The sequence below is a fragment of the Megalops cyprinoides genome, chromosome 7 (assembly GCF_013368585.1).
Source record: "Megalops cyprinoides isolate fMegCyp1 chromosome 7, fMegCyp1.pri, whole genome shotgun sequence".
Lineage (NCBI taxonomy): Eukaryota > Metazoa > Chordata > Actinopteri > Elopiformes > Megalopidae > Megalops > Megalops cyprinoides.
This window is the reverse complement of record NC_050589.1, coordinates 11,917,996-11,942,206: the sequence shown is the minus strand read 5'-3', so window position 1 is coordinate 11,942,206 and position 24,211 is coordinate 11,917,996. Positions and strand designations below refer to the sequence as shown.

Genomic DNA, 24,211 nt, shown 5'->3' with positions numbered 1-24,211 from the left:
TTGAAATGAGATTGATATCTACAAGTGTGTGTACTTGTTTCTTTATATACAGTATATTATTTTAATTTGTCTTTACATTTTTCTCATTCAGACCGTGTAATACTTTGCTTAGCACTTTTCCTACTGCATTGTAATTATGTCCATCTCATCTTTGCAAGACCCCCTCTGTCAAACAAGACACCTCAACCTGAAGCATCTTCCTCCTTTACATGACATAAATTTTATCCTGTCGTCAGAAACCATAATCTGCAGGAAGCCTCATAAGAAGCATATCCTTGAAAGGAAGCCTCCTTGCCTTGGTCTCCTCCATCTGCACGATGGTGGCCTGGCAGTCAGACAGGCTGTCATTGATGTAGTCAATATTTGCATTAAGGGCCTCGATCTCCTCGCTTATTTCCTGCAGCAGCTTCTCCCCTTCCACCAGCCCCTCCCTCTGCAGCTTCTCCCGCTTGCGCAGGAGCGCCTCCTGCTGGAGCACCAGCTCCTCACGTTTCTGGAAGAGAGAGTGGCACCTTGGCATTCCACAGTACGGCTGCTTTTCTTTTCCCACTGCCCTCGTTAACACTGGCAGGATCAGTGCTAACAAAGTTACCTAATGAGCTCCTTTGCTAGGCACTGATCAGAGATCAGTCTTGCTGACTGGATTAAGGGAGCAAAATTTGGAACACAGACGAACTCACAAGCTTGAGCTTAGCCTGTGTTTGTGGGTGTCAGGTCCTCACTAGCACAAGCTACAAGAGCTGGCATACCAAACCACTGAGATCAAATCCACCTCCTGTCAAAGCCTGACATACCAACAAGTTTTCCCTGGGTCTCATATGGATACTAATTACCAAGTGCCCTTGTATAGAAATCTGAAGCATCAGACAGAGATGTTAAAAGAGAAAATTAACATCAAGTATTAATCTTTCATGCAAATCCTCCAGCTGCCCTTTAAATTGAATTTCATAAATTTCTGTCTTCAGTTGCCTCAGGTGGCGCTTCAGCATTTGACTGTTTGACCTGTTCCAAAGTGGTCTGTCATTTTCGGTATATTCTTGACTTTGTCACTCAGGATGACTATGCATAAATGTGTGGGGGGTTACCTTGATGAGGCGGTCCATGTCTGCCTCCATGCTGGACGCAGTCATCCTCTGCATGACGACGTCCGTGATCCTCCGCTCCAGGGTCTGCCACTTCTGCCGAGCTGCTTTGGAGGAGCTGCCCACCTGCCCGTTACTCTGGAGCTTCTTCCTGCTGCCGCAGCAACAGAGCAGAGTCATCAACACAAGCAAGACCACACACGGTGAGCATGGATCTGTGACCACCGTGGGGCAGCACTGAGTCTGAAAACACACTGCCAGGAAATACGTAAATGGCGGCTGTGGTGCGGCAGCTAGCTTAACTGAACCATTTCTCAAAAACATATGCTAAACAGAAGATGACAAGCAAAGACAAGCTAAACAGAACACCAAATGGGTATAAAACGTAGGTCACACAGGACTATGAAAGTCAGAAAAGAAAGAGGATCGGCAAAGCAAATCTTCATCAGCTCCTATTTCATAAACAACCCAAAATATATGGAGAAATAAACAAAAGGATTGTCTCCGCCAGTTAAAAACACCAGTTAAGATCACGTATTATTGAACAGTACATCACTGTAGATGATGACATTTTATTGTTTATCAACAAGAAGCAAAGCAAGTATTGCCCTGAGTTTAGCTACAACGGAATTAGTGATTTCAAGAATCAGAATAAAGAAATTCAAGGTGGCATATCATCAATGCAAAACTGCATAAAGACAGACATTGCCCAAGAAGACAAAGCTGAGGGACATAATATCACAATATAAAAATATTAAATATTATATCATATGAGCCCATTCGCCCATCACAAAGCAATGCGAAGTTGTAAGAGATGTATCCCATTGCGTTCTTTCACTGTGAACCCCCCTCAAAGAGTCAAGGGATAGAGGGGGGAGACTGATCTCCTCGCTTCCAGAGCACTGATCTCGAATCAGTTTTGCTGAGAGCAGCAGATATTGCGGCAGAAGCGTCGGGAGAACTGCGCTGACCTGGGAGCGCGCGTGCCGTTGGCGGCGCTCTGGCTTTCGCCTGAGTAGCCATTGAGCTTAGTGTTCCACTGGCGCACAATGCTGGTAACCGAGCGGGAGTCTGGCTCGGAGGAGGTGGTGCTGGTGGAGTCCAGAGGCAGCGGACGCCGCACCACCCTGCCTGCCGCGCGGTCTGACATGGGCTTAGCCAGCCTCCGCAGGGCGGTCACTTCCTCCGTCTTCCTCCGCAACACAACCTCCTGCTGCCTCTTCTGAGACTCCAGGGCCCGGATCTGGAACTGGGCAAAACCAAGACAGAACAGAGGCTCACAAAAATTTCACTTAAATTTGACCTAAATTTGAGATGATAAATTTGCCTTAAAAGTGGAATGAAAGTTCAACTGACTCGAGCGAATGCACTCAAACATCCAAAACCCACCTAGTAACAGACTATAACTCTATACTGCTTTATTTCCTTCCGCTCCCACTCTATTCTGCTGCTGGCACGCAGCACCTCCACTCACCTCTTGCCGGCGCTGTTCTTTCTTTAGCCTAGCGATCTCGCGGTTCCTGTTGGCCTCAATTAGTCGGCGCCTCTGCTGTTCCTCCTTCATCTGTTTCATCAGTGCCACCTGTGGAGGGAGGACCAATCAGCATCCACCTAAACATTCTCCCAAATACCAACCAACCTTTCCCATAGTGCCAACAATTACAAAAGGAATTACGCTGATACCTAGGACCTGATGCATCAAACCAGCTGATTCTCATAAGGGTTCTGCTCTACATAGGCTTGATCTACTGTGTCCTCAAACAGACCTTGCTCTCAGCTGAGAACTGTCTCATTGTGGAACTGTACACATCCTGTCCCTGTACTGTCGCTATACTTACTGTATGCACTTTTGTAAGTCGCTTTGGATAAAAGCGTCAGCTAAATAAATAAATGTAAATGTAAATGTAAATCTAGCTTGTGCAGAACGGTTCTATCATTAAAAGAGATTTATGCTTTTATGAGCGATCCTGCGACATAGATTTCCCTGCGCACTGAACCCCCCCCACAGCGTCTGTGCACTGTGCTCACCTTGGCCTTCTTCATTTCGGTCACCTCAGCCTGAAGCTTCTTAAGCTCGCGCTCGTAGTGGTTTTGGTTCTTCAGTAGCCGGGCATGCTCCTTCTGGGCTGTCTGGAGCTTCTGCAGGTCCTTGTTCATCTCCTTCAGACGTTTCTCGTACTCCGCCTTGATCTTGTTGGCCTTCTCCTCCGTGTAGTTCTCCATGGATGCTGCAGCAAGCAAGAGAGAGAGGGGGATGCTTAAAGTGCTCCAGAGGGAGTCGCAGAAGTATCAGAAACATCAAATGTCTATGGTCTATGGCTCTGAATGATCTTTGAATTCATGAGGTCTTTGAATTCATGACAACACTTGTTCTGAAGCAACAGATACTGAAAAATTTTATTGGTGACACTACGTACAGAGCAGCTCTGATTTAAATGCAAGCCAAATTAACTGCTGAAGCCCTGTCCTAATTACTGTGTTTTAAACTTGAGGGGCACTAAAATGCAGTTATGAGACAGGCGTTCCATTCTACTGTGAGCTCCCTGAAGCCTTATGGATTGCTAAAAGAGCCATGTGCATCATTGGGTTAGTGGAGTAACACATGGAATACATGCCCTTACAGGGTTTAACTTAATAAACCCAGGTGTTTGCCAGAACTTTCTCAAACAGCCCTTTAAAGGCTATATAAGGGCCATATTCTCTGCGTCACCTTAGTCTGTCCAACCGAACAAGGTCACTGGATGTACCTTTCAAACATGTTGCTCATTTCCAGAGAATTTAAAGGGAAATTCAGGTCACATTTACATAAATGCTGTAGAATAACAGTAAAGAAAGCTATTGATGATTATTCAGTGAAGAACCCAGAGATTCCTGAGGAACCTTAAACATTTTACCTTATTGGCATAGCAGACACTCTTATCCACTTACATAGCCCACAAATCATCCACTTATACAGCTTGACATTTAACGAAGAAATTTACTCAAAGGTACAACAGCAGTGCCTCATCTTAGAATTGAACCAGCAACCATAGATTTATGAGCCAAACTCCTTACCATTAAATCACACCGCCACCTAAAGACACGAAGACCAATGAAACACTAAACTACACACCGCCATTCTGGAGGCCCCAGAAGGAGGACCTTCCCATGATGCTCTGTACTCACTCAGGTTTTGTAGCACGCGGTCCCTCTCCAGCTGTGTGTCACGGATCTTGTTCTGAAGCTGGATGAGCTTCTCCTCGTACTGTAGCTTTAGCATCGTCAGACGCCGCTGGCTGTTCTCCAGCTCGTCAATCAGCTTCTGCTTGATCTCGATCTCGCAGGTCAGGTCAGCCAGGTCAGCCTGGAAGTCTTCTAGAGTCAAGGGGGTGGGGAGAGGTCAGAGGTCAACATCTGTGAGGCCAAACAAAGTCCCCGACAGAGCAGAGGGAAATTGACTGGTCTCCCCATATGCAGTCCCTAGGGAGTGCTGGATCTTTTTGTTCCTTCTTCCACCATGTTCATGGCTTAACCAAAAACTACAATCAAATTTACTTCTTCAAATGTAAAATGTATAGGTGCTGTACAGCTGTTTGTATGAAACAGCATAGTACTGCTCTGTGTAATATGGTTTCCACCAACATTTTCAGATGAGAAGGGGCATATTTCTCTTGCCTAAGCTAGCAAATCATAAATTTGTTGTCTAGGGCAGAGCACAGTGTGGGCACTATGCTAGTGTGCCAGCAGGTCTGTCTGCTGTGGAAAGGACACGATGGCTAAAAGCCTCTTACAGACAGAAGCTGATCCCTAAGAAAATGGCTTTAGAGGATTAACCACTTGATGAGTCATTTAACAAATAATTAATTAAATTACATTTCACACTTTGCTGGCTACATGATGACACACTATGCAATCATCAGGTGCTTCCGCACTCATCTGGAGTGGGCTTTCTGGACCTGAGTTAGTTCTTCCCCCATATTTAGCTCATTTAGTCAGGTGTGGAAGCATTTGTCAAAGTCAGACCATCAAAGGTACTCAAGATCGTTTGAACGAGGTGGTGTCAGGTCCTCTGAAATTCCTCTGGATCGAAAGCAATCTGCTCTGTTTACAATGACTGCTTGTGGGACAAGCTGACAGCAATCATCTGAAGCATCTGACTTGAAAACCTTCTGAGAACGGCAATGTTCGCTTTTCCAGAAGCAATGTGTTCACTGCACAAGCAACAGAGGGGAATCTTGTGGTATTCATTTTTACCAGCTCACCATCCACCATAAGTTATTTCAAGTCATTCTGCTGCCTGGCGTTTGTTTTGGCTCATGCTCTCCATTCTGACTAGAGGTAGAGGCAGAAGTAGGCTGTATTTTCCACTGGTCCCATGCATCTATAAAATTCAGTAAAATTGTTTCCAAAACTGTTGTCACTCTGTTTGAAAACCACATAATAATATATAACAGTAACCATCTTACGTAACGGTAATAATATATGTGTATTAAAGTTAGACAATACACATACGTCTGTTTACTTGGAATGTTGAGACCATTAATGGTGCATGTTCTTGCATGTAACTGGTTTAGTTAGTGCTGCGTTTGTAATACAGGTTTTAGATGAGAAAAAAGGGTGCAACACTACTTTCAACGGATTTTGTTACTTTATTCAAGCATTCCAAGCAAAAAACAGCAACATTTAGGTCCTCTGACCTAAGGTTGCATCACAGGGAGTAAAGATAAGATTCATCAAACACGGGTGCGTTCCCTGATGAGCAATTAACTTGTGGCAACAGAGTAAAGCTTGGAAATATCACAAGTCTACAATCATATATCATTCCATCTTGATTTATCTTGAATAAACCAAACACAAACTTTATAAAAATAAAAAAATAAAGTTACATAGATTATTCATATTTAATTCTCTGCAGTGTCAGAATCTGTGGTTTGATTCACATAATTAATAAATCAATTAAACATCATGTAATACCTGAGTAGAAACAAGAGGTCAACATTTTTTATGAAGTTATTTGAAGTGATTGTTATGTTACAGTTCCCTCTCACATGATTAACAATTATAACACATCAAAAAAATCTCATCTTTCTTAAAGAAAACTACACATTCTATTTAGATTTTCCAGTGAGAATCTACTGCATGATTCTTATCGCAGATCAAATACTGCACCCAACAGGCAACACCTGAGTGGAAACAAGAGGTCATTCAGCAGTCTTTATTAAAAACAGCTTATTTGAACTGACTGTGCCCGTGATTACCGATTGCTGATGGCTATGTAAACCAACCTGTCTGAGAGTTTGTGGAGCTTTATGTAAAATTATACCTTTTTCTGCTCCTCCTCGCAGAAAAAGTTTCTTATCTCCATGTACAACTGCTTGGATGTGGAAAGCAGTGACCGCGCCACCACATGCAAAGCAAGCTCGCAGTGTGTTACCTGTTTAGAAGGCACTGACACAAAAGAAGGAATTTGCTATTTACCATGTACAGGGGAAGTGCAATGACCATAGCAACAGTAACTGTTTACCCTAAGGTAACACAATATTGAAGGTGAACTGCTCTTTATGCTTTGTGTGGGTACTTCCTAAATTGCAGACAGCCCAGTGTAGGTACTGCGCTGTCTGTCAGAAGACAGTGATGGTTACCATTATGCTTCCCTTAGCTTCTAGGCTGTCTAGTCAAGTTGCACAAGTTAACTTAGGGTAGGGCTTGAATAGTGTTACGTTCACACTCACTGGTCTGGGAGTGTGTTTAGCCTGGTCTGACACTGTTGCTCATTCAACTTGAATGGATACACTTCTGTTCTTTTGTGCTGGAAGTCGCTCTGGATAAGAGCATCTGCTAAATGAATGTAATGTAATGTAAAGTTTTGCTCTAAGGTGGCCAGCCAATTTATTACACCACCTCAAGGTTTCATCTCTCTCCATGAAAACAGGTTAGATCATAATCCCCACTCAGAACCATTGGGACTGAGTGAGTTTAATGCGTTTATCCAGACACTTGGTTCTGGATAAACAGTTGTCTGCACCTGAGTAAATTATGTTGTCTCCACCCCCTGCTAGGGTTTGAACCCTTTCAGTTAATGTGAAAATGTGAATATCACCTTAATGTGGCGACAGTACAGGTTGTTGCAACAAAGTGTTTGGCTGCAGGTCATGACATATCTTCTACTGATATCTGCTTATCTTCAAGTACGTTCTGAAATTCATGTTTAAATTTGTCTGGTAGATTCTCCAACATAAGCCACATGGACTTTGTCTGTGGTTTTAATTCTGAGAGACAGAGTGAATCAGGCAAGTTTTTGTTCCTTTTCTATGGCATCAGGGGTATATGTTTATAGTTCTTCCATTTCTCATTTTCACACAGAAGATACCAATGTTTCTTCAGCACCTTTGATTCTCTTCTCTAAGACTGTGAGTTGTTAAACACATGATCTGATGAAGGTTTGTTTGTTTCTGATACTCCATAAACATGCTCTCCCTATGGAAAGGGCTGTTCCCATTGTTGAGACACATCTTCCTTAGAGTAACCTCTGGTATAGAAGCAATTCATCTGAATATGCATCTGATTTTTCACATTCATCAGGATCTATCCTCTTCCTATCTTTACACACTGTGACAAAGGTAAGCAAGGGTGAGAGCTGTTTGATTAATATGCTGTTCCCGTATGGAGACTTGTGAAAAAAGAGGTTGTATCCTGTGATTGAGATTGTCTCATTTTAACATAAAAATAGCAAGCATAGTTTAGCTAGGAAATCATTCCAGAGACTTAAAAGGTTTACACTTCCCTGTGACCATGATTACATGATTTATGCATTTTTCACACATCTGAGGTTAACGTAATAAATAGTGCCTGAGAGGCAAATGGCTGCTCAAGTTAAACACCGTCAGACACATTCATCAGGTGTCGTAATCAAAACTGACCTTTCTCATCAGAATCAGAGTCCAAATCATCCAAGGACTCTTCGGTATCAAACCATTCCTCTCTGTCTTCATCTTCCTCCTCATCGTCATCCCAGCCACTCTCCACATGCTCTTCCTCGTGACAGGTAGACATTCCATTCTAGTGACACACACACACACACACACACAAACAAATGAAACTCATGCTCACACTCAAAATCGTATGTCTTTGGCGATCATCTGTGATGACCCGGTGGGGTGACAGAGATAGAGCAGTCAGTGTCTGCATTTGTTGCCCTGCATGGCTCCACCACACCAACCTCTTCTGCGTCATCATCCGAATCGACCTCACTGTTCCTTTGTGGCTGTAGCTTGGCCCTCTTCTTCTGTCCCTTCTCCTTTTCCAGGATGCTAGAGGGCAGGAGCAAACAGCAGGAGTCAGGTGAGTTTTTACCAAAGGCCTGGGCGTAACTGGTTCTTCTACTCTTATGCATTCTCGTAAGAGCAGACGTATTCACACTGGGACCTTGGCGTAATTGAAGCCTGGTCTGGTCTGGTTCCTACACTCACCCCTTTCTCCTCTGTTTCCTCTCCTCCTTCTTCAGCCTCTCAATGTCCTGCTTGGCAAGACGGATCACATCCATCGTATCCGTTTCCATGGAGACGACGGGTGAGGAGCCTAGGGGTATCCCCGGGACAGGGGTATGAGGAGAGGGGTGCGAGGGCCGGCCGGAGAGCCGGGACATGCTGAGACGCAGAGCCTTGTTCATTGCCTCACTCTCCAGCAGTTTGGATCTGCAAAGAGGGGATGGAGAGTGATGGAGAAACAGCCCAAGCTATGAATATATGCGAGTCCCTGAAACACCTGTTAACCAACACAGTTTGCTTTCAGAAAATTACAATTTCATCTGTGTAAGACAAATTGTAAACTTTCATAGAACTGAGGTTATTACAATTCATGTTTTGTATGTAGCAGGACTGTAATGTACTGAAATCCATTTGAATTGTTATAGTTATGCCATAATTGATTATTATGTGCCTAAAGGTTAACACACAGAAGTGATATCACTTACAAACAGCCAGAAAACAGCCATACGTTCTCACCTGATCTCTTCGATCTCTCTGATGTAGTTCTGGATGACAGTACTGATTTCCACATTTCCATCACCTGAGGTAAGGAAGCAATATGTAAAGTAAGAGATAAGGTCAAGTTCCAGGGTACAGCACTGCATAAATAATCTCCAGGGAAATCTGCCCAGCTCTGAGTGCTGGTTTGGCCACGCTGGAGGACTGTCACCAGGGGACGCTCACCAGACTTGGCCAGCAGCACGTTGGCCTCGTTGGAGAGCAGCTGGGCGATTCGGCTGTTGAGGACGTCGATGGTCTCCTGCATGGCCTTCACCCGCATCCTCATGGCATCGTTGTCCTTCTGCAGCATGGAGTTCTCCTTGAACAGGTCGCTGAAGCTCTCCGTGCCATCCTCGCCCACCACCCGCTTGCCCTGAGGGAGCAAGAAAACCGCGCTCATCACACACAGTAACTCCTGTACCGTCCAGCACTCAGCATCAAAAATGGCAGCCAGCTCCACGCAACATTTTACAAGGGCTTTACCACAAAGCCTAGCCAAGCATTTTACTCTAGACAGCAATGTAGGTCCTAGCACTGTGGATGATTTTTCTGAATATGATGCACTCAAATGGTCCTGCCACTCCATCCCACAACTCAAATTGGCCCTTAAGTTTAGCTTCATGAGCCAATCAAAGGAATCGTATAACATGGGCAGTCTCTCTCTGGCAGCCTTTGCTCAATCAAAACACTGCTGCCATGGACTTCGATTGGAACACGTGCTCAGTGATCGCGTATAACCCTGATTAGAGAGCCAGATATGCTGACGGTTACCTGGCATGCTGCTTACCGCTTTGTACTCCATGAGTTCCGTCTGCAGGCGGGCGATCTCGGCGCGGAGAGCGCTGATCTGCTGGCTGGTCTTGTCCTGGTTCACCACCACCTTGTTCTTGATGTTGCGAGCGCGGTTAGCGTACTTGAGCGTGTTGAGGGTTTCCATGAAGTCTCTGTCCGACGGACTGACGCAGGCGATCATCAGCGTGCGGCTACAGAGGGGACAGGGGGGGCGAGATAAGGGGTCAGGATGTTACAAGTCAGCATGATATACTAAACCCTGATCACCTTCCCCCCTCCCAATATGTCAGTTGCCTATTACAGCAACCTTCAACATTCCATGAAGGTTGACTTGCTACGTATGCACCATTCTCCATGGTGTTTTCATGACTGTGTCCGCATGTGTACACACTATGCTGTGCAGTAGAGGGATTGGGGTATTTCAGAGAGCATGTGTATGTATATGTGCCAGAGAGAGAGAGTATATGTGTGTGTGTGTGTGTGTGTGTGTGTGTGTGTGTGTGTGTGTGTGTGTACACATGTATGTGTGTGTAAGCATGCACAATTCAGTACCTGTTTCCCCCCAGCGAGTCCTGAAGCAGGCGTGTGAGTTTTGAGTCCCTGTAGGGAACATGGCTGCTCTTTTTGTTCTGGTCTCCAAGCGCGCTGATCACATTTCCCAGGGCCAGCTGTGACAGACACACACACATACACCCATTTCACACACTCAAGTACCACACAGCAGTGACAACTGTTTCACAAAACACCTTCTCAGGGTCGCTGCTTGCAGCACATTTGATCATGGTACTCTCTGTCAGATCACTATCAACCATTATATTAACATCAGTGTTACATGAAATCAATTGTGGGTCTTAAGTGTCCATACTGAATTCTTACAATTTATATACATGTGTTGAAGGACACAGAGCAAAAAAACCTGGAAAATTTTCAGTTGAACACACCAAGTAATTATCCATTGGCTCCATAAGGAGCCTTGTGTAGTGTTTGTCGCTGGACCAGTGCATTTTACACTGGGCTTTATTATTATAATTATTACTCACTTCATGGTATATTAACAATTTTTAACGTTCTATTAACCATATTAAACTGTGCTACTGTGCCCTTGAAAAATGACTCCTCTCTACAGCAGTTGTGTAAATATTGATATTAGAAGTGCTTCCTAAACATCCTCATGTGATGCAGTGGAATGTTGACATTGTGTGTGTGTGTGTGTGTGTGTGTGTATACGTGTGTGTGTGTGTGTGTGTGTGTGTCTATGTGTGCGTGTGTGTTTGTGTGTTCCCCTGTACCAGTCCACAGTTGATGGAGATGCCCTCTCTGGCCCGGTCCCCAGTGGCGCCTGTGCGTTTCAGACGCTCAGACCCCGCCAGGTCCACGAAATGAAACTTGGCCGTCAGTGTCTCGTACTCCGGCTGTGATATGGACCCCCCACACACCTCTCCGTTCATCTGGGGGTACACAGAGATTGAGAGGTAAACATACCGCAGCCTGATGGCGAATACCTACAGCCATCACCACCAAAATCATTGCAATTATTACTACTATCAGTCCTGTTATAATGGCTTAACTCAATATCAGCTAAATCATTTAGCAGATGCCTATATCCAAGGCAAATTATTGTACAATGCACCATGTTAATCACTTAGACAAAACTGTTCTAAGACCATAAGCCAAAGTCTCCATAACACTGAACTCATAACCTTCTATTTATCATTCATTATTAAACTATTATTTATCATTCATTATTGTCATTTATTATTATTCCAATGAAACAGAGAGTTTCTCAGAAAAAATAAATCTAGGGAAGGAGTTTGGTTGATCACACTAAGCTTACATAATGGAAACTTAACTAATACTCTTTACGCGTTTGGTATGTCCAACCAAACTATGACCAGAGTTTCATGTGCTAACACAAAGTGAATTGTTCCAAGGCTATATATCATTTCTTTTGCTACTGAAATATAAACTGTAAAATAATCACTAATCACCATCATCATCAAAACCATAATCATCATGTTCATAATTACAATCACAATCATAATAATCAGTCACTGTAATTAGCAGTAGCTGTAGCAGCAGAAGTAGTAGTACAGTAGTTTTTTGCAGTGGCGTACGCTAGCTACTCTTTAAAGCCTGTCCTGGCAGCACTCGTGACCCCCGTGTCCAGCATCACCTGTTCAGGCCTCTGGCACACTCGCATCTGGCACAGGTGGATGGTGAAGATGGCGTGGGAGCGGGAGCTCTGGGCATTCATCTGGGTGCTGGCGGTGGTGCGGGAGAGGGCACCCAGCCTCAGGCACTGCAGAAGCTGCAGGACAGAGACAGGCGTCAACCAGGTCCTCACAGATACACAAAACTACGGCAGGGCCATCAACAGGTCCTCATACACACACAAAACTAGGGAAGGGGCTTCACCTGATCCTAATACACATACAAAACTAGAACAAGGGCCATGCTCTGACCAATCACATTTCAAGATGCCCCCGTGTGGGGGAGAAGGTCATGCTACTGATGTTTGGCCTTGAACACACTGCACTTATAGTTTACACAAGCTGTCTGATTAGCTTCTGTGTCTGCAGTCACACACATCTCTGGGCAAGGGTAGGGACAGGCAGACAAGGGTGAAACTTAGCCATTACAATTTGACTGTGTGTCAGAAAGGTCATCCTATCACAGATAAGCAATAAGCCCCAAGGCCAAACCAAAATAGGGTGCCGTGTCCCATAACAACAAGTAAGCATTGTTAAGTAAGCATTTCACAACGACAAGTAAGTGCAGACAATCGTGCGGCTCTAGAGCTACACAATCTGCATCATCTGCACGCAGCCAGACCAGCAGAGGGCAGGGCCCGACCTCGTGCTCGGAGCTGACGAGTCGAGAGGTGACCCCTGTCGTGTAAATGGCCCCATTGGAGTCCTCATGGATCCTGATGTTGGACTTCCTGCCGCGGGCTTCGGGGTCCCCCGTGTCATCGAACAAATCCAGGATCTCCTCGTTGTACAGCTGCAAAGACAAACACATACACACGCATGCACGCGCACACACACACACACACACACACACACAACCACACAACCACACAAGCACACAAGCACAAATAGACTCACTAAACAGTAACTGTATCAAACGTCATTCTTTTAGACAGCTGCAATAAAATGTGAAGTTGCTCCCCCTTCCACCCATTGTCCTACTTAACCCAACATTTACTGCTGAGCATCTGAGCTGCCCTTAAGTCTGCTTCACACACTGAGCCAAACAGCTTCAACCAGAGCCACTGAAAGGCTAACTGCAGGAGAGCAGAGGCAGAGAGCAGAGAAGCCTGGCTTGGGAGTTTAGCCTTTCAGCAAAGGTAGTCAAAAGCAAACTGGCCTCATGCAGCTGATCCAGCAGCCAAAGGCCCATGAGAGGGTGAGGGGAGAAAGAGGAGAAGAGTTCAGGAGTTCAACTCAGAGGACACGAGCCGGCCCCCTAACAGAATCAGGGCCAATTAGCAGCCAATAACAAACCATTACTGGCCTCCCAAGGGGGGAAGGGGGTACCTACGCAAGGGCAGGGGAGTTTTTGAAAAATGTATGTGATTATTTGGCCTCGTGGTGCAGCTCTGCTTAAGGCAAACATGCAGAAGGAGTCATTAGTTCACAGCTCCCCCGGCACTCTGAAGATTTGTAGCCTGGATTCTGACAAATGTCTGAAAATGATGAATATCAACCCACTACTTTCATCCTCTTCTTTGGTAATGGACCATTGCAGCAATTATGTTTCCAATTACACTGTATCACTTGGGAGCAGTACAACACACTTTATGGTCGTACTGTGTGATAATAAATATTTATTATTATAATTTATATAAATAATAAATTGGCTTTCCACCTTCTACCGAACATTGTCTGCATGTTAAATAATAAATAAGTATCAATAATAATACGACAGTCCATAACTAAATTGATACATAACTAAATATGACAGTCCGTAACTAACCAACATAAGATTGATGTAAATTGTCAAGGTTTTGTTTTTGGCCATTTGACCAAAATTTTTAAATGCATGTTCTATACATAAATCATTAGCCAGCTGACCTTAAACAGACTATGCAAGGGTCCACAGTAGAAGGTCACCAAACACTGATCCAAGACCAGCTAACCAATCGTAAGGCGAGCTCAAGCACAGCCCACGATCCAGATGGCGCCCACTTGTGCCAAGCATTGACCTGGGATCAGAGCTGTTGAAGGGGCCTGGGGGAAAGGGAGGGGCTGGGAGTGCAGCCCCAGCTCCGCTGCACCGCTGCATCCTCACCTCCAGGAACTGGGCGCTGACTTTGAACTCAGGTGGCGGTGCGCCCGCTGCGTGCGTCTCCGCCCGTCGCTCCTCAATGCCCTGGAACAGCTGGTGCACCGCCCGGGGGATGATGCCCTGCTCACCCTCCCCCACGCTCACGTCGAACCCTGTGCCCATGGTGTACGTCTTCCCGGACCCCGTCTACACACACACACACACACACCACAGGAGAGCAAAGTCAGAGGGCAGAGGCCAAAGGTCACGGTTGGGACATCTAACATAAGACAGGCCCCCGTCTGATTCCCTGGGATTCCATTAACCTTAGCACTCTGCTTACCTGCTTATATACTTGCGTAACCTTAAACCTGCACTTACCCTGATTACTGCTATGAATGGTGGGGAAAACTGCAAACCCACAAATCACCCTGGGCGATCTGCTAAGCAACTTATACATTTATTATGATACATTTGGTAAGCACACACTCACTTCACTGAGGCAATGCAGGTTAAGTACCTCGCCCATGGGACCATGGCTTACAAACCCTGCTCCTCACCACTACACCACAATGTTTCCCAGTAACGTAAGGCAATGAAACACACTGCGAGGCTCTGTGTTCGTGTATGGGACCACTGAGTCACAGCATTTTTAGTTCCCTTTACTCTCGGCCTATGCAATGCCAGTGGTGGTGTTCCAGGGCTCTTTGACGCCCATCATTTCAATAAACAAATCCTGCTTTTTCACCCTGGAGGAACTGTATGAAACTCCAGTTCTTCGCATGTGACAATGACTCACTGCAACTTAGTTGTGTTTACTCACATTTCCAAGTGGGAAAGATTTACACTGATGAACTTGCTTGTTTTTTGTATGGTTCTCTTCAGCTCTCATTTATGTAAATCTATGACAAATCATAACTTCCTTCTTTACTATTTTGTGGCTGGATACTCCAATAATCAAAGTTGTGGGGAGAAGGGTGACTATAGCCGCTGTGCACAGTCTGTATGAATGTACTGTATGGCAGTCCTTATATTTATTTACAGAGCAGATCCCGTTATGCAGAATGATGCATAGTTTTCATTCGCAGCGTTAAGGCCAAATACCTTGATCAAGGGATTTAACAGCAGTGCCCCAACTGGGGATCAAACTGGCAACCTCCAGGTTACAAGACCTCATAACACCTCATAACACATGTGTGCCTGTGTGTGTGTGTGCGTCTGCACACACGCGAGGACCCTGACCTGGCCGTAGGCTAAGACAGTAGCGTTGTAGCCCTCAAAGCAGCCCTCCACCAGCTTCTGCACACATGCGGAGTAGATCTGCTGCTGCTGGGCGCCCATGTCGAATACGAAGTCGTAGGTGAAGGCTTTGTCCTTTCCCAGCAGCACCTGGGGCTCCCCGGGAGTCACCAATGTGCAGACGTGACACCCCTCGATCTTCTCCTTTGCCATTTGGGGGCGGATCCTGTATGAAAACACACACAAGAGCTGAAGGACGCTGGCCGTATCAAAGGGGGAGGGGGGCGGGGGTAGGAGGGGCGAAGGCTGCCCCATGAGAGGAACACATTGCAGGTGGAGAGTGCTGACAAGCATAATGTGGTTGTTGTTGTTGTTGTACCACTGAAGCATATGAACAGGCCCATCCACTGTCCCCAACAATGACACGTTATGCATTTCCTGAGAATCCTACATTCACCGATTTCAGTGGCTCAGCTTGACAGTTCGTCATTACAGGGAATTTGGAAACACGATCAAGATCAGACGAGTCCCGTACTGCTTCTAAAGGGGTTTCACAGGCATAGTGCCAGTGGCATCATTCTGCTTAATCTATTATTCACAAGGATGGGAGGGATCAAAGCACACATAAGGGTTAGGCATATCAGAGCATAACAGTGACATTAAAGGGACACCTGTAGTGTCAATGCACCTGCCCCGCTACAGAGGGAGAGCGCAGTGCCACCTCTTCTTCAGCATATAGAGAGGCAGGAGCCCCGTCAGCTCACATAACCACATAACTACAGTCCCATCCCTCTGTTTCACACAGCCTGAAATGTGTATAATGCAGTTTCCAGAAAAAAGCTTTCCATGTTAGAGATCAAGGTGCCCAGAGCTATTCTGAATACAACTATTCTAAAACAACTGAAGAAACAGGTAGGGCTTCCACGGTGAGAACATGCAAATCACACATGCACCAGAATGCAGGCCACTGCCGTCGCCTCATTTGAATATGTTTTACTTTAGAAGCTTTTTGAATGGACGCTATTTAGGGCTCCTGGCTACATTAATGTAAAAAAAACAAGACTGAACAAACAAACAAACAAACAAAAAAAACACAGGGTCCATCAGCCAGAACTTTCCTATCCCATTGCAAGAAACTTGATCGCTGGGGTCAAGGGTCAACCAGCGGCGTTTCTGTGGCAACGAATACCAGCAGAAAAATACGCTCAGAAAGGAATGATTGGACAGTACTGTGGCCACAGTGGTGCGTTTATGTAAATGCTCCCTCCCTTCCTCACGCCGGCAGAAGGGACAAAGGCCCATTTGTGAGCGCTGGCAATTACAAGCCAAACGTTTAGAGAGGGGATCTCTATTGGGATCCGCTCCAGAGGGGCCCGGTTCCTTTGACGCCAGCCCACAGAGATAATAAGACCAGCTTTATATCACGTCTCCTCTGCAGTGTCTTTACAGAGCTGGGACCTCGACGGACAGGACATCTTTCAGAGTGTTGCTCTGAACCGGGGCCAGCCGAAAGGACAACGGTCATTAACAACAACAAGCTGAGAGTAATACGGTCTCTATAAACCTATTAAGTGATGCTGGACCTCTGGAGCTCCATCTCAGAAGGTTACCCATCTTATCTAAATCGCGGATTACTGAGGGAAGGGCCCGGAAATATCAGGGCTGTGACTATGGCTCTGTACTGAAGCTCAAATAAGCTGCTCTTTTTAAAACATACTGAAAAACACTGCACTCTGCTTTGTGTGTCTTTCAGCAGTCACACTGCAGATGAGTGGGAACAGTAGTAACGTTCTCAAGAGACACTTGAGTCGAGACACCGAGGCTGACCATGACTTCTGCCTGAGAGGGGAAGGACAGGGCAGCTGTCTGTATTCATACTTTCTCATCCCTTTCTCCTTTCTGCAATGTCGGCCTCTTCTTTCCCTCTGCCAGCTTCCAGGAAAAAAAACACTCCAGTGGGTCACGGAGGGGTGGCATCAGAGGAAAGGACCACGCCTGTTTCCCGCAACCGAGACACATCCTACAACAGGCGCTGTCAACAGGTCGCAATCGCCAGGCCCTCCCACCAGCTGCGTATAGGCAAAATTTACATGATAAGACTTTTAGACGCTAGCCAAGAACATTGTCAACAGAGAGGTTTCTGAAACAGAAGAAATCCACTAGCCCTGTCTCTTACGTTAAACCTGAAGAGATCACCCATTTGAAGGGAGCGTTCTGAGAGGGGACGGTAGCGGTATCAGAACAGGGCAATGCAGCGGGAAGGAATATTACTGCCCTGTCTAAAAACAACAAGCAGAGGGCTGTATTTTCGCCAGACCTGCTATATTCATAAATCTTTGTTTTGTCCTCACTAGGATGCCCACTGAATGCGCACCCCAGTCCAGACATTCAGAGACCTCAGCTGTCCTGCTGAAAGATTTACAGCCAGCTCTATGCAAACTGGCCCAGGCTCGTGGAACAAGCAGGATGTTGTCATGCCATTTCAACACACCCCTTCTTCACTAGTATTCTCCCAGCCTCTCCGTGCTGCAGACAGGGGCCTGGCTGCCCCTCCCTGCACCCGCTACCAGGGGAAACGGCATCGATCCCGAGGAACGGAGAAGAGAGTGGCGAATACAGGGCTTCCGCCAGGGCCCCATGGCGGATCTGTCTGGCTGAAAGCACTTTTTATGAAGTTTCCATACATGAGACAATGGCTCGGGACAGCAGAACAAAAGAGCAGCAGCAGGAGAGGATTTCACGGCGAGCTGCTCACTCCACCAGCCCACACAGCCAGCGGGAATACACTTCCACTTCCACAGACACCAGCACCACCAACAGCCCCCGGCAGAGGAAGGAAACGGTTTTCATCAAGGAATCGGAGCAAAGCACAACACGGCTCCCGAGGTGCCAGGGCAGGGGGAAAAGGGTAAAGCCAGTTTTGGGGAGGTTCTGGCTCTACCTTATTTTGAAAGGGGCACATCAGTGTTTTTTCATATGCCCTTATGCTGAGTGGCTTACACAGATCACAAACCATGCATTCTTATCGCTGGATATTTACTGAAGCAATGTGAGTTCAAGCACAAGGTAGAGTGCCCAGCATAGGAACCGAACCAGCAAACTCTGGGGTACAAGCCCCACTCCTTACCGCAATGCCACACTGCTGCCCACTGCTCTGATGTGCGCTGTCACTGAACTGCCTCCATCTCCTCCCCCGGGTATTATCTATGTACTTAGACCAGAGGGGGAAGTAGTTTTCAGCAGCCTTGATTTGCATAGAGATAGATGGTATTTACCCCGACTGTCCTGGCAGGCCTGAGGCACCTGATAGGCCACCAAGCCTACAGTCAGTCAGGCAATTTGCATGGCTGCAGTCCTGTCAGCCCAGGGTGTGCAGTACAGTCAACCATTGCTCTCAATACCCAGAGCAAAACAAATGTGGCTGACCCACAGTCAACCAAAAAACACATACAGCACTATATAATTTCTTCATCAACACATGTAGGTGATGCAGATTATGCAATGTTAGGGAGTTAGGTGCATATATATGCAACCATATGTATCTTGCCTATCCTATACACAAACAGCCATTGTACCAGCCACAAACAGACATGTACACCAATGTCAACGATGGTGCAGAGTTTTCAGCCCGTTTGATAACCATGCCAAAGTAGCCTTCGGGATTACGCACAGTTTACCACCACTTTAATGCAGCCTACCTGTTAGCAGCTGATTCCTCTTTACTTGATTGCATTTAATGAGAAAGTGCTATCTTTGGGTGGGCCTGCTTCACATGAAATCATTTTAAGTTATGATGGTTTAACGGCTGGATTTAAAATGATCCCGTATCTGTTATATAAAAGAAATTTTAATCAAAATGATTTACTGTCATCCAATTTCTGTGTTACTGTACACTGCCTGGTGCGCAGAGCTACTTTAGTGCTACATTAGACACAATTCAGCTGAAAGGAGTCAGCTGCTGGTGGATGACTATTTTTGGCATGCATTTTAATCATCTAAAATGTTGCAAACAGATTCTGGACTTCTATCATTTTACTAGACAGGTCACCTGCCTCCCTGCTGCCAACAATGAATACATACTTCTAGGCTGAAAGCTCTCGAAGATGCAAAATTCTTTGAAAGTAACGTGCATTGCGTAACGTATACCCATGATGTGGTCAATCTATAACCTCCACGCCACACTGCTTCAGAGAGACAGTTCCCCTCTGGACCCTCTCAGATTCCACATGAGGCAGGGCAGTAAAGGACAGAGCTTTCAAAAAAGTTCTCCAGGTGGGATTCAGCTGGGATTCAGCTAGGGTTCAGTTGGGGTTCAGTTGGGGTTCAGTTGGGGTTCAGTTGGGGTTCAGTTGGGGTTCAGTTGGGGTTCATAGATGCACTTCTGGATTTGCTGGATCCTGGTTTGCACCATGGCAACCTGTCACATCAAGGCCATAGGAAGCTCCCCCATACTGGAGGGTAAGCACACCTCAAGTGCACAAATGCTCACCCTACAGTAAACCACGCTGTAGGCTAACCAGGGTCACAATATCATAGCCTCGTTCATGCCGGTCTTGGATTGGACCAGGCAACGGGATGTGGACAAGTTACCCGTCAAGGAGACGTTTGGAGGTGTGTGGAAACCAATCCATCTAATTGCGGATTCTCCCTCCCCCGGCCTATTGACACACAAAAGGCCCAGCACAGCCAAAGGTTTACTTATACTGTTTTATACTGTGGGCAGCAGCATGGCGTAGGGGCACAGGGCCTGTAATCCAAGTTGGGTCCCTGCCATTTTGCTGTTGGGCAAGGTGCTTAACCTGAATTGCCTCAGTAAGTACCCACCTGCATGAATGGATGGCAGAAACTAAGCTGTGTAAGTCTCTCTGGATAAGAGCATCTGCTGAGCAGTGCAATAATGCGATATTTGGGATCTCCGGGAGCCATTTCTCGCAAAAAACGCCAAAAACGAGCAGCGCCCTTCCATTTTAAAGGGAACAAACCTCCAGCAACCGACGCCAACAGACTGAGAGATGACACAGAGAGCATGATGCTCCTCCTCCTGCGAACAGCTTTGGCTTGTCCTATTGGTCAGAAGACAGTGAGAGCCCCTTCTGTGACCACATCAGTGCTGCTAGTATGAACAAGGGTCTGTTCTCATGACCGTGCCAGGGCTGAAACTACAGTCGAGAGTGTGTTCTTGCAACAATATCAGCGCTGGTATTATGATCCAGACTCTTTTCTCATTACCGTGTCATGGCTGCTGTTACGGTCAAGTCTCTTCTCGTGACTATGTCAGCGCCAGTGCTGCGGTCGAGAGTTGTCTCTCGTGACTGTGGTATTACAGTCCGCTCTCACAGCCGCGTCTGGGGTTGCGATTATGAGGGAGCTCAGACACCTGCAGAAGCGTGCCCTGTCCCCGGCAGAGCAGAGCTGCCAGTGGAAGCAGGAGCGGAAAGATTAGGATTAGCCTGGCCTGCCACTCAAAGCGCCACCCGCCAGTGCCAGCACCTAACGCAACAGGTGCCATCTTCTGCAGGAGGAGAAGCCAAGTAAAGGCAGAGTCTCTCAAATCCCCGGGGGGGGGGGGGGGGTGACCTCTCTCCCCATTGGGCAAGGCCTGACAGGGGGTGGGGCTGTCAGATGCACCTGTTTCTGTGCACAGCTGGGGGAAGTGTGTGAATGGGAATATGGCTGAAGCCCAGATGTAGCTTTATAGTACGGCTCCCCAGCATCTACTAAATAATTTTTCATCATTCATTAACTTTATTTGAAACACTAGCATGACGTTCCTTACCTGTTTTTACTGCTTTATACCTTCAAATATAGGCTTCAGACATTGAATTATTAATGTACTAATATTCAACAGGTAGCCCAGCAAAATGTCCAATATGGGCTTGAGTGCGAGTTCCACTATGAGTTTGGTATAACTTTTTGCCTAGAGATGACTAAAGCTTATGTTCCGGTAACTACAAATCTGAACTTGACATTATTTCAAAACTAAAAATGTGAACACACAGGAAGTAGACTGCTAAAACAATGACCTCTACATTATTTCATAGTAAAAGTGCAGGTTTATTGGCCATTCACTGCTGGGCTCCCTCACCCAGCAGCAGGCCATTCAGTCCCCTGTGAATAGACCCCCTGCCCTCCCTGCTACTTCTAGGCTCTGCACTTGTCATATTAGCCCCAGAGTGCCCGTTGATCCTTTGTTGCCATGACAGCACGGCAACAGGCCTCATGGAGCTGCCATCCCTAGAAAAAACAGCCTAGAAGGAGATTAGCATCACGCTAAACATGGAAGCCTGACCCGCAGGATCAGGGCACAGGCCTGTGCGTGTCTGTGTGCGTGTATGGTTTGGTGTGTACGAGCGTGTGTGTGTGTGTGTGTACCTGTACTCTTGTGCATGTCAAGCCAAGATAACCATCCGAATCTTAGGCCTGGCTACTGTCCTGTCAAGTAACTTCTTTTCCATTGGCCTGAAATCACAGTGCCACTTTAATCTCCGCAGGATGTGAAGTCTGGAAAATGGGCCACTGGGCTAACAATAACCAACCCTGCACCTGCTGCCTCTGGTCACCCCTGACCGGATTAGATCAACAGTCAACTGCAAAGCCTTTCCGAGGTCGTCTGAGAGGCAGGGAGCTGAGGATTCCCAGGAGGGCTAGAGGTCTCTGTCCCATGAGTCTCATGTCATCAAGGACCACAGCATAAGGCCCACGCAACCAAACCGAGGGGTGTGCGGTCAGAACTCAGCCGCAGCCAACCCACAGGGGGAACTCACGGTGCCTGTCATATGAAAACATGCTGCCATCTCTGTTGCCCCACACTTGTGTACATGATCATGGTCACCGCACGTCAACCCACTCACATTCAGGAGCTATGGTTCAAACGCCATTAAAGCAGGAATGAACCATCATGCCCTTTACAGTATTTCAATCTTTAGAGAAAACAGACACAGAATCGGACAGAGGAAAGCGTGACTGGTGCGTCACCTCAGCTGCATGTTTGATTTACCTGTGAAGATCTCCTCTAACTCTTTTTCAAAGATGGCCATATTGTTCAGTTACCTGGAAACCCTTCTAACGTGCTTCCACAACGATAACCACCACAGAAAGAGGACAAAACACAAAGCCCGCGCTGGCTCAGATTGCACGCTGTGCTGAGGAGATGTATCGGTTTCATAACAGAAGAGGGATGTCCGTTTACTGAGTCAGTGGGGCCATTCAGAGAAGTGAAGACAATCGCTTACTTTGAGGGTCGACTTACAGGCCAAAGACAAGCAAAGAACAAACATGCACAATGACATGGTCAGGGCTGACTTCTGCTGAAAAATTAGCAGGGGAAAGCAGATGCCTGCACTTCCTGAGCGCTGCTTCAGGTTTTTAATTGAAATGCAATTGTACAGATTCAGCTGTGACTGACTTCAGTCCAGCAGAAAACTGCTAAGTGTTGAGGCTAAGGCAATTTTCCCCCTATCATTAAGACCAAAAGAAGATCTCACTGTGTTTTCACAACTCTCATTACAGATTAAACATCACCTCTTTGCTGCTTGTTGAGACATTGACCAGAGCAAAGTAACAAAGTTCCAGTTAGCAAAACTCCTTGCGGATGCTGTACAGTCACTAATGTTTAACAGTATTTCCCTGGAGGAAATAACCAAGACAACGGGGGATCAGGTGCATACAATGTGCATTGTGTATTTTGACACAGGCTGAAAGTTTGGTAACCAGTACGAAGCTTGCAAATGCTGCCCTGGTAACAGCTTGGAAAGCTGGGACATGGACAGGTCTGCAGAGGAAGCGACAGACCGGTCTTTGCCACAGCCAAAAGCCTCTCACAGTAGCAGGTCGACGTCTGTCACAGTCAGCCGAAGGCAGACCCTCGTCTTCAGCCTGCAGGGGACTGGAGAGCAGGACAGCTGCACAGCCACTGTGTGTGTGTGTGTGTGTGTGTGTGTGTGCGTGTGTGTGTGTGTCTGAGAGAGTGTGTGTGTGTGTGTGTGCTTGTGGCTCTTGTTTGATTACAGAGGGACAGTGGCCGTATCAAGGTCCTGGCTGATCTCAGAACAGCACGAGGAGGGTGAGGTCATATAAACAAGTGCTGATGTCACAGTTGGCGGCAGTGTGGGGGAGCGGTTAGCTGGCGCAGGTGGCGGGATGGCACCGCCACTCTCGCAGCCGTCGGCTGCTTCGTCCTGTCAGTCAGCAGGCACACAGATGCACAAGAAGAGCGGCCATTCTGGCCAATGCCCCCTCCCCAGCAGTAACGCCACACAGGGGCCCCGAGTGTCCACAGTGTCTTGCGCTCACTGCGGGACAGACTCCGCATCTCCCCTGTCCTTCCCAATCACACCACCTGCCCCACTCACAGCACCATTAGCTCCATTTCCTCTGCCGTCTGGCACAGCCCTCTGGCCTCGGCTGCTTCTGTCTGAGCTCCGCGTGAGAGCACGCTGCCACATAATCGTTATTATCCTCCACACACATGAAATGAGCTGTGAATGAGGAAAGCATTCAGTGCTTGAGAGAGGCATCTGGCATATCCTAGCGACGAGGGTCAGGGATCATGCCTCCGACTGCCCCCCCCCTTCCCTCCATTGCCGTAGAGATGTGATCGGCCAATGCGGCACGGCGGACAAGTGGCAGCAAGATTCCTGTGGTGGCGTGAGAGAGCGGTGATGACCTCAGCAGCTCTGGGACCACACGGGATAGGATTACCCCAACTGCAGGGGTCCGAGGGGAGGTTTCATCATGTGACACATAATACTAGGGACACAGACACAACAGGGTGGGGCACTCCTCAAATACAAAAAGACAACATCAAAAGAAGAGGACAGAGGG

At 46.8% G+C, this 24,211-nt stretch overlaps 1 protein-coding gene across 1 annotated transcript in view; it reads right to left on the bottom strand.

Annotated features, from left to right (window-relative positions):
• LOC118780532 (kinesin-like protein KIF21B) overlaps positions 1-24,211 on the bottom strand; it is a 53,426-nt gene that overhangs the window by 19,695 nt on the left and 9,520 nt on the right. Inside the window, exons 2-19 of the mRNA XM_036533077.1 lie at positions 15,392-15,614; positions 14,174-14,356; positions 12,734-12,883; positions 12,054-12,188; positions 11,170-11,328; positions 10,433-10,548; positions 9,876-10,071; positions 9,272-9,461; positions 9,065-9,128; positions 8,531-8,755; positions 8,281-8,371; positions 7,982-8,120; positions 4,248-4,436; positions 3,111-3,310; positions 2,557-2,664; positions 2,054-2,331; positions 1,086-1,233; positions 296-493 (exon numbers count right to left, since the gene is read on the bottom strand). Of these exons, the coding sequence (XP_036388970.1) occupies positions 296-493; positions 1,086-1,233; positions 2,054-2,331; positions 2,557-2,664; positions 3,111-3,310; positions 4,248-4,436; positions 7,982-8,120; positions 8,281-8,371; positions 8,531-8,755; positions 9,065-9,128; positions 9,272-9,461; positions 9,876-10,071; positions 10,433-10,548; positions 11,170-11,328; positions 12,054-12,188; positions 12,734-12,883; positions 14,174-14,356; positions 15,392-15,614 (2,992 nt within the window). The remainder of the gene's footprint in view (positions 1-295; positions 494-1,085; positions 1,234-2,053; positions 2,332-2,556; positions 2,665-3,110; positions 3,311-4,247; positions 4,437-7,981; positions 8,121-8,280; positions 8,372-8,530; positions 8,756-9,064; positions 9,129-9,271; positions 9,462-9,875; positions 10,072-10,432; positions 10,549-11,169; positions 11,329-12,053; positions 12,189-12,733; positions 12,884-14,173; positions 14,357-15,391; positions 15,615-24,211) is intronic.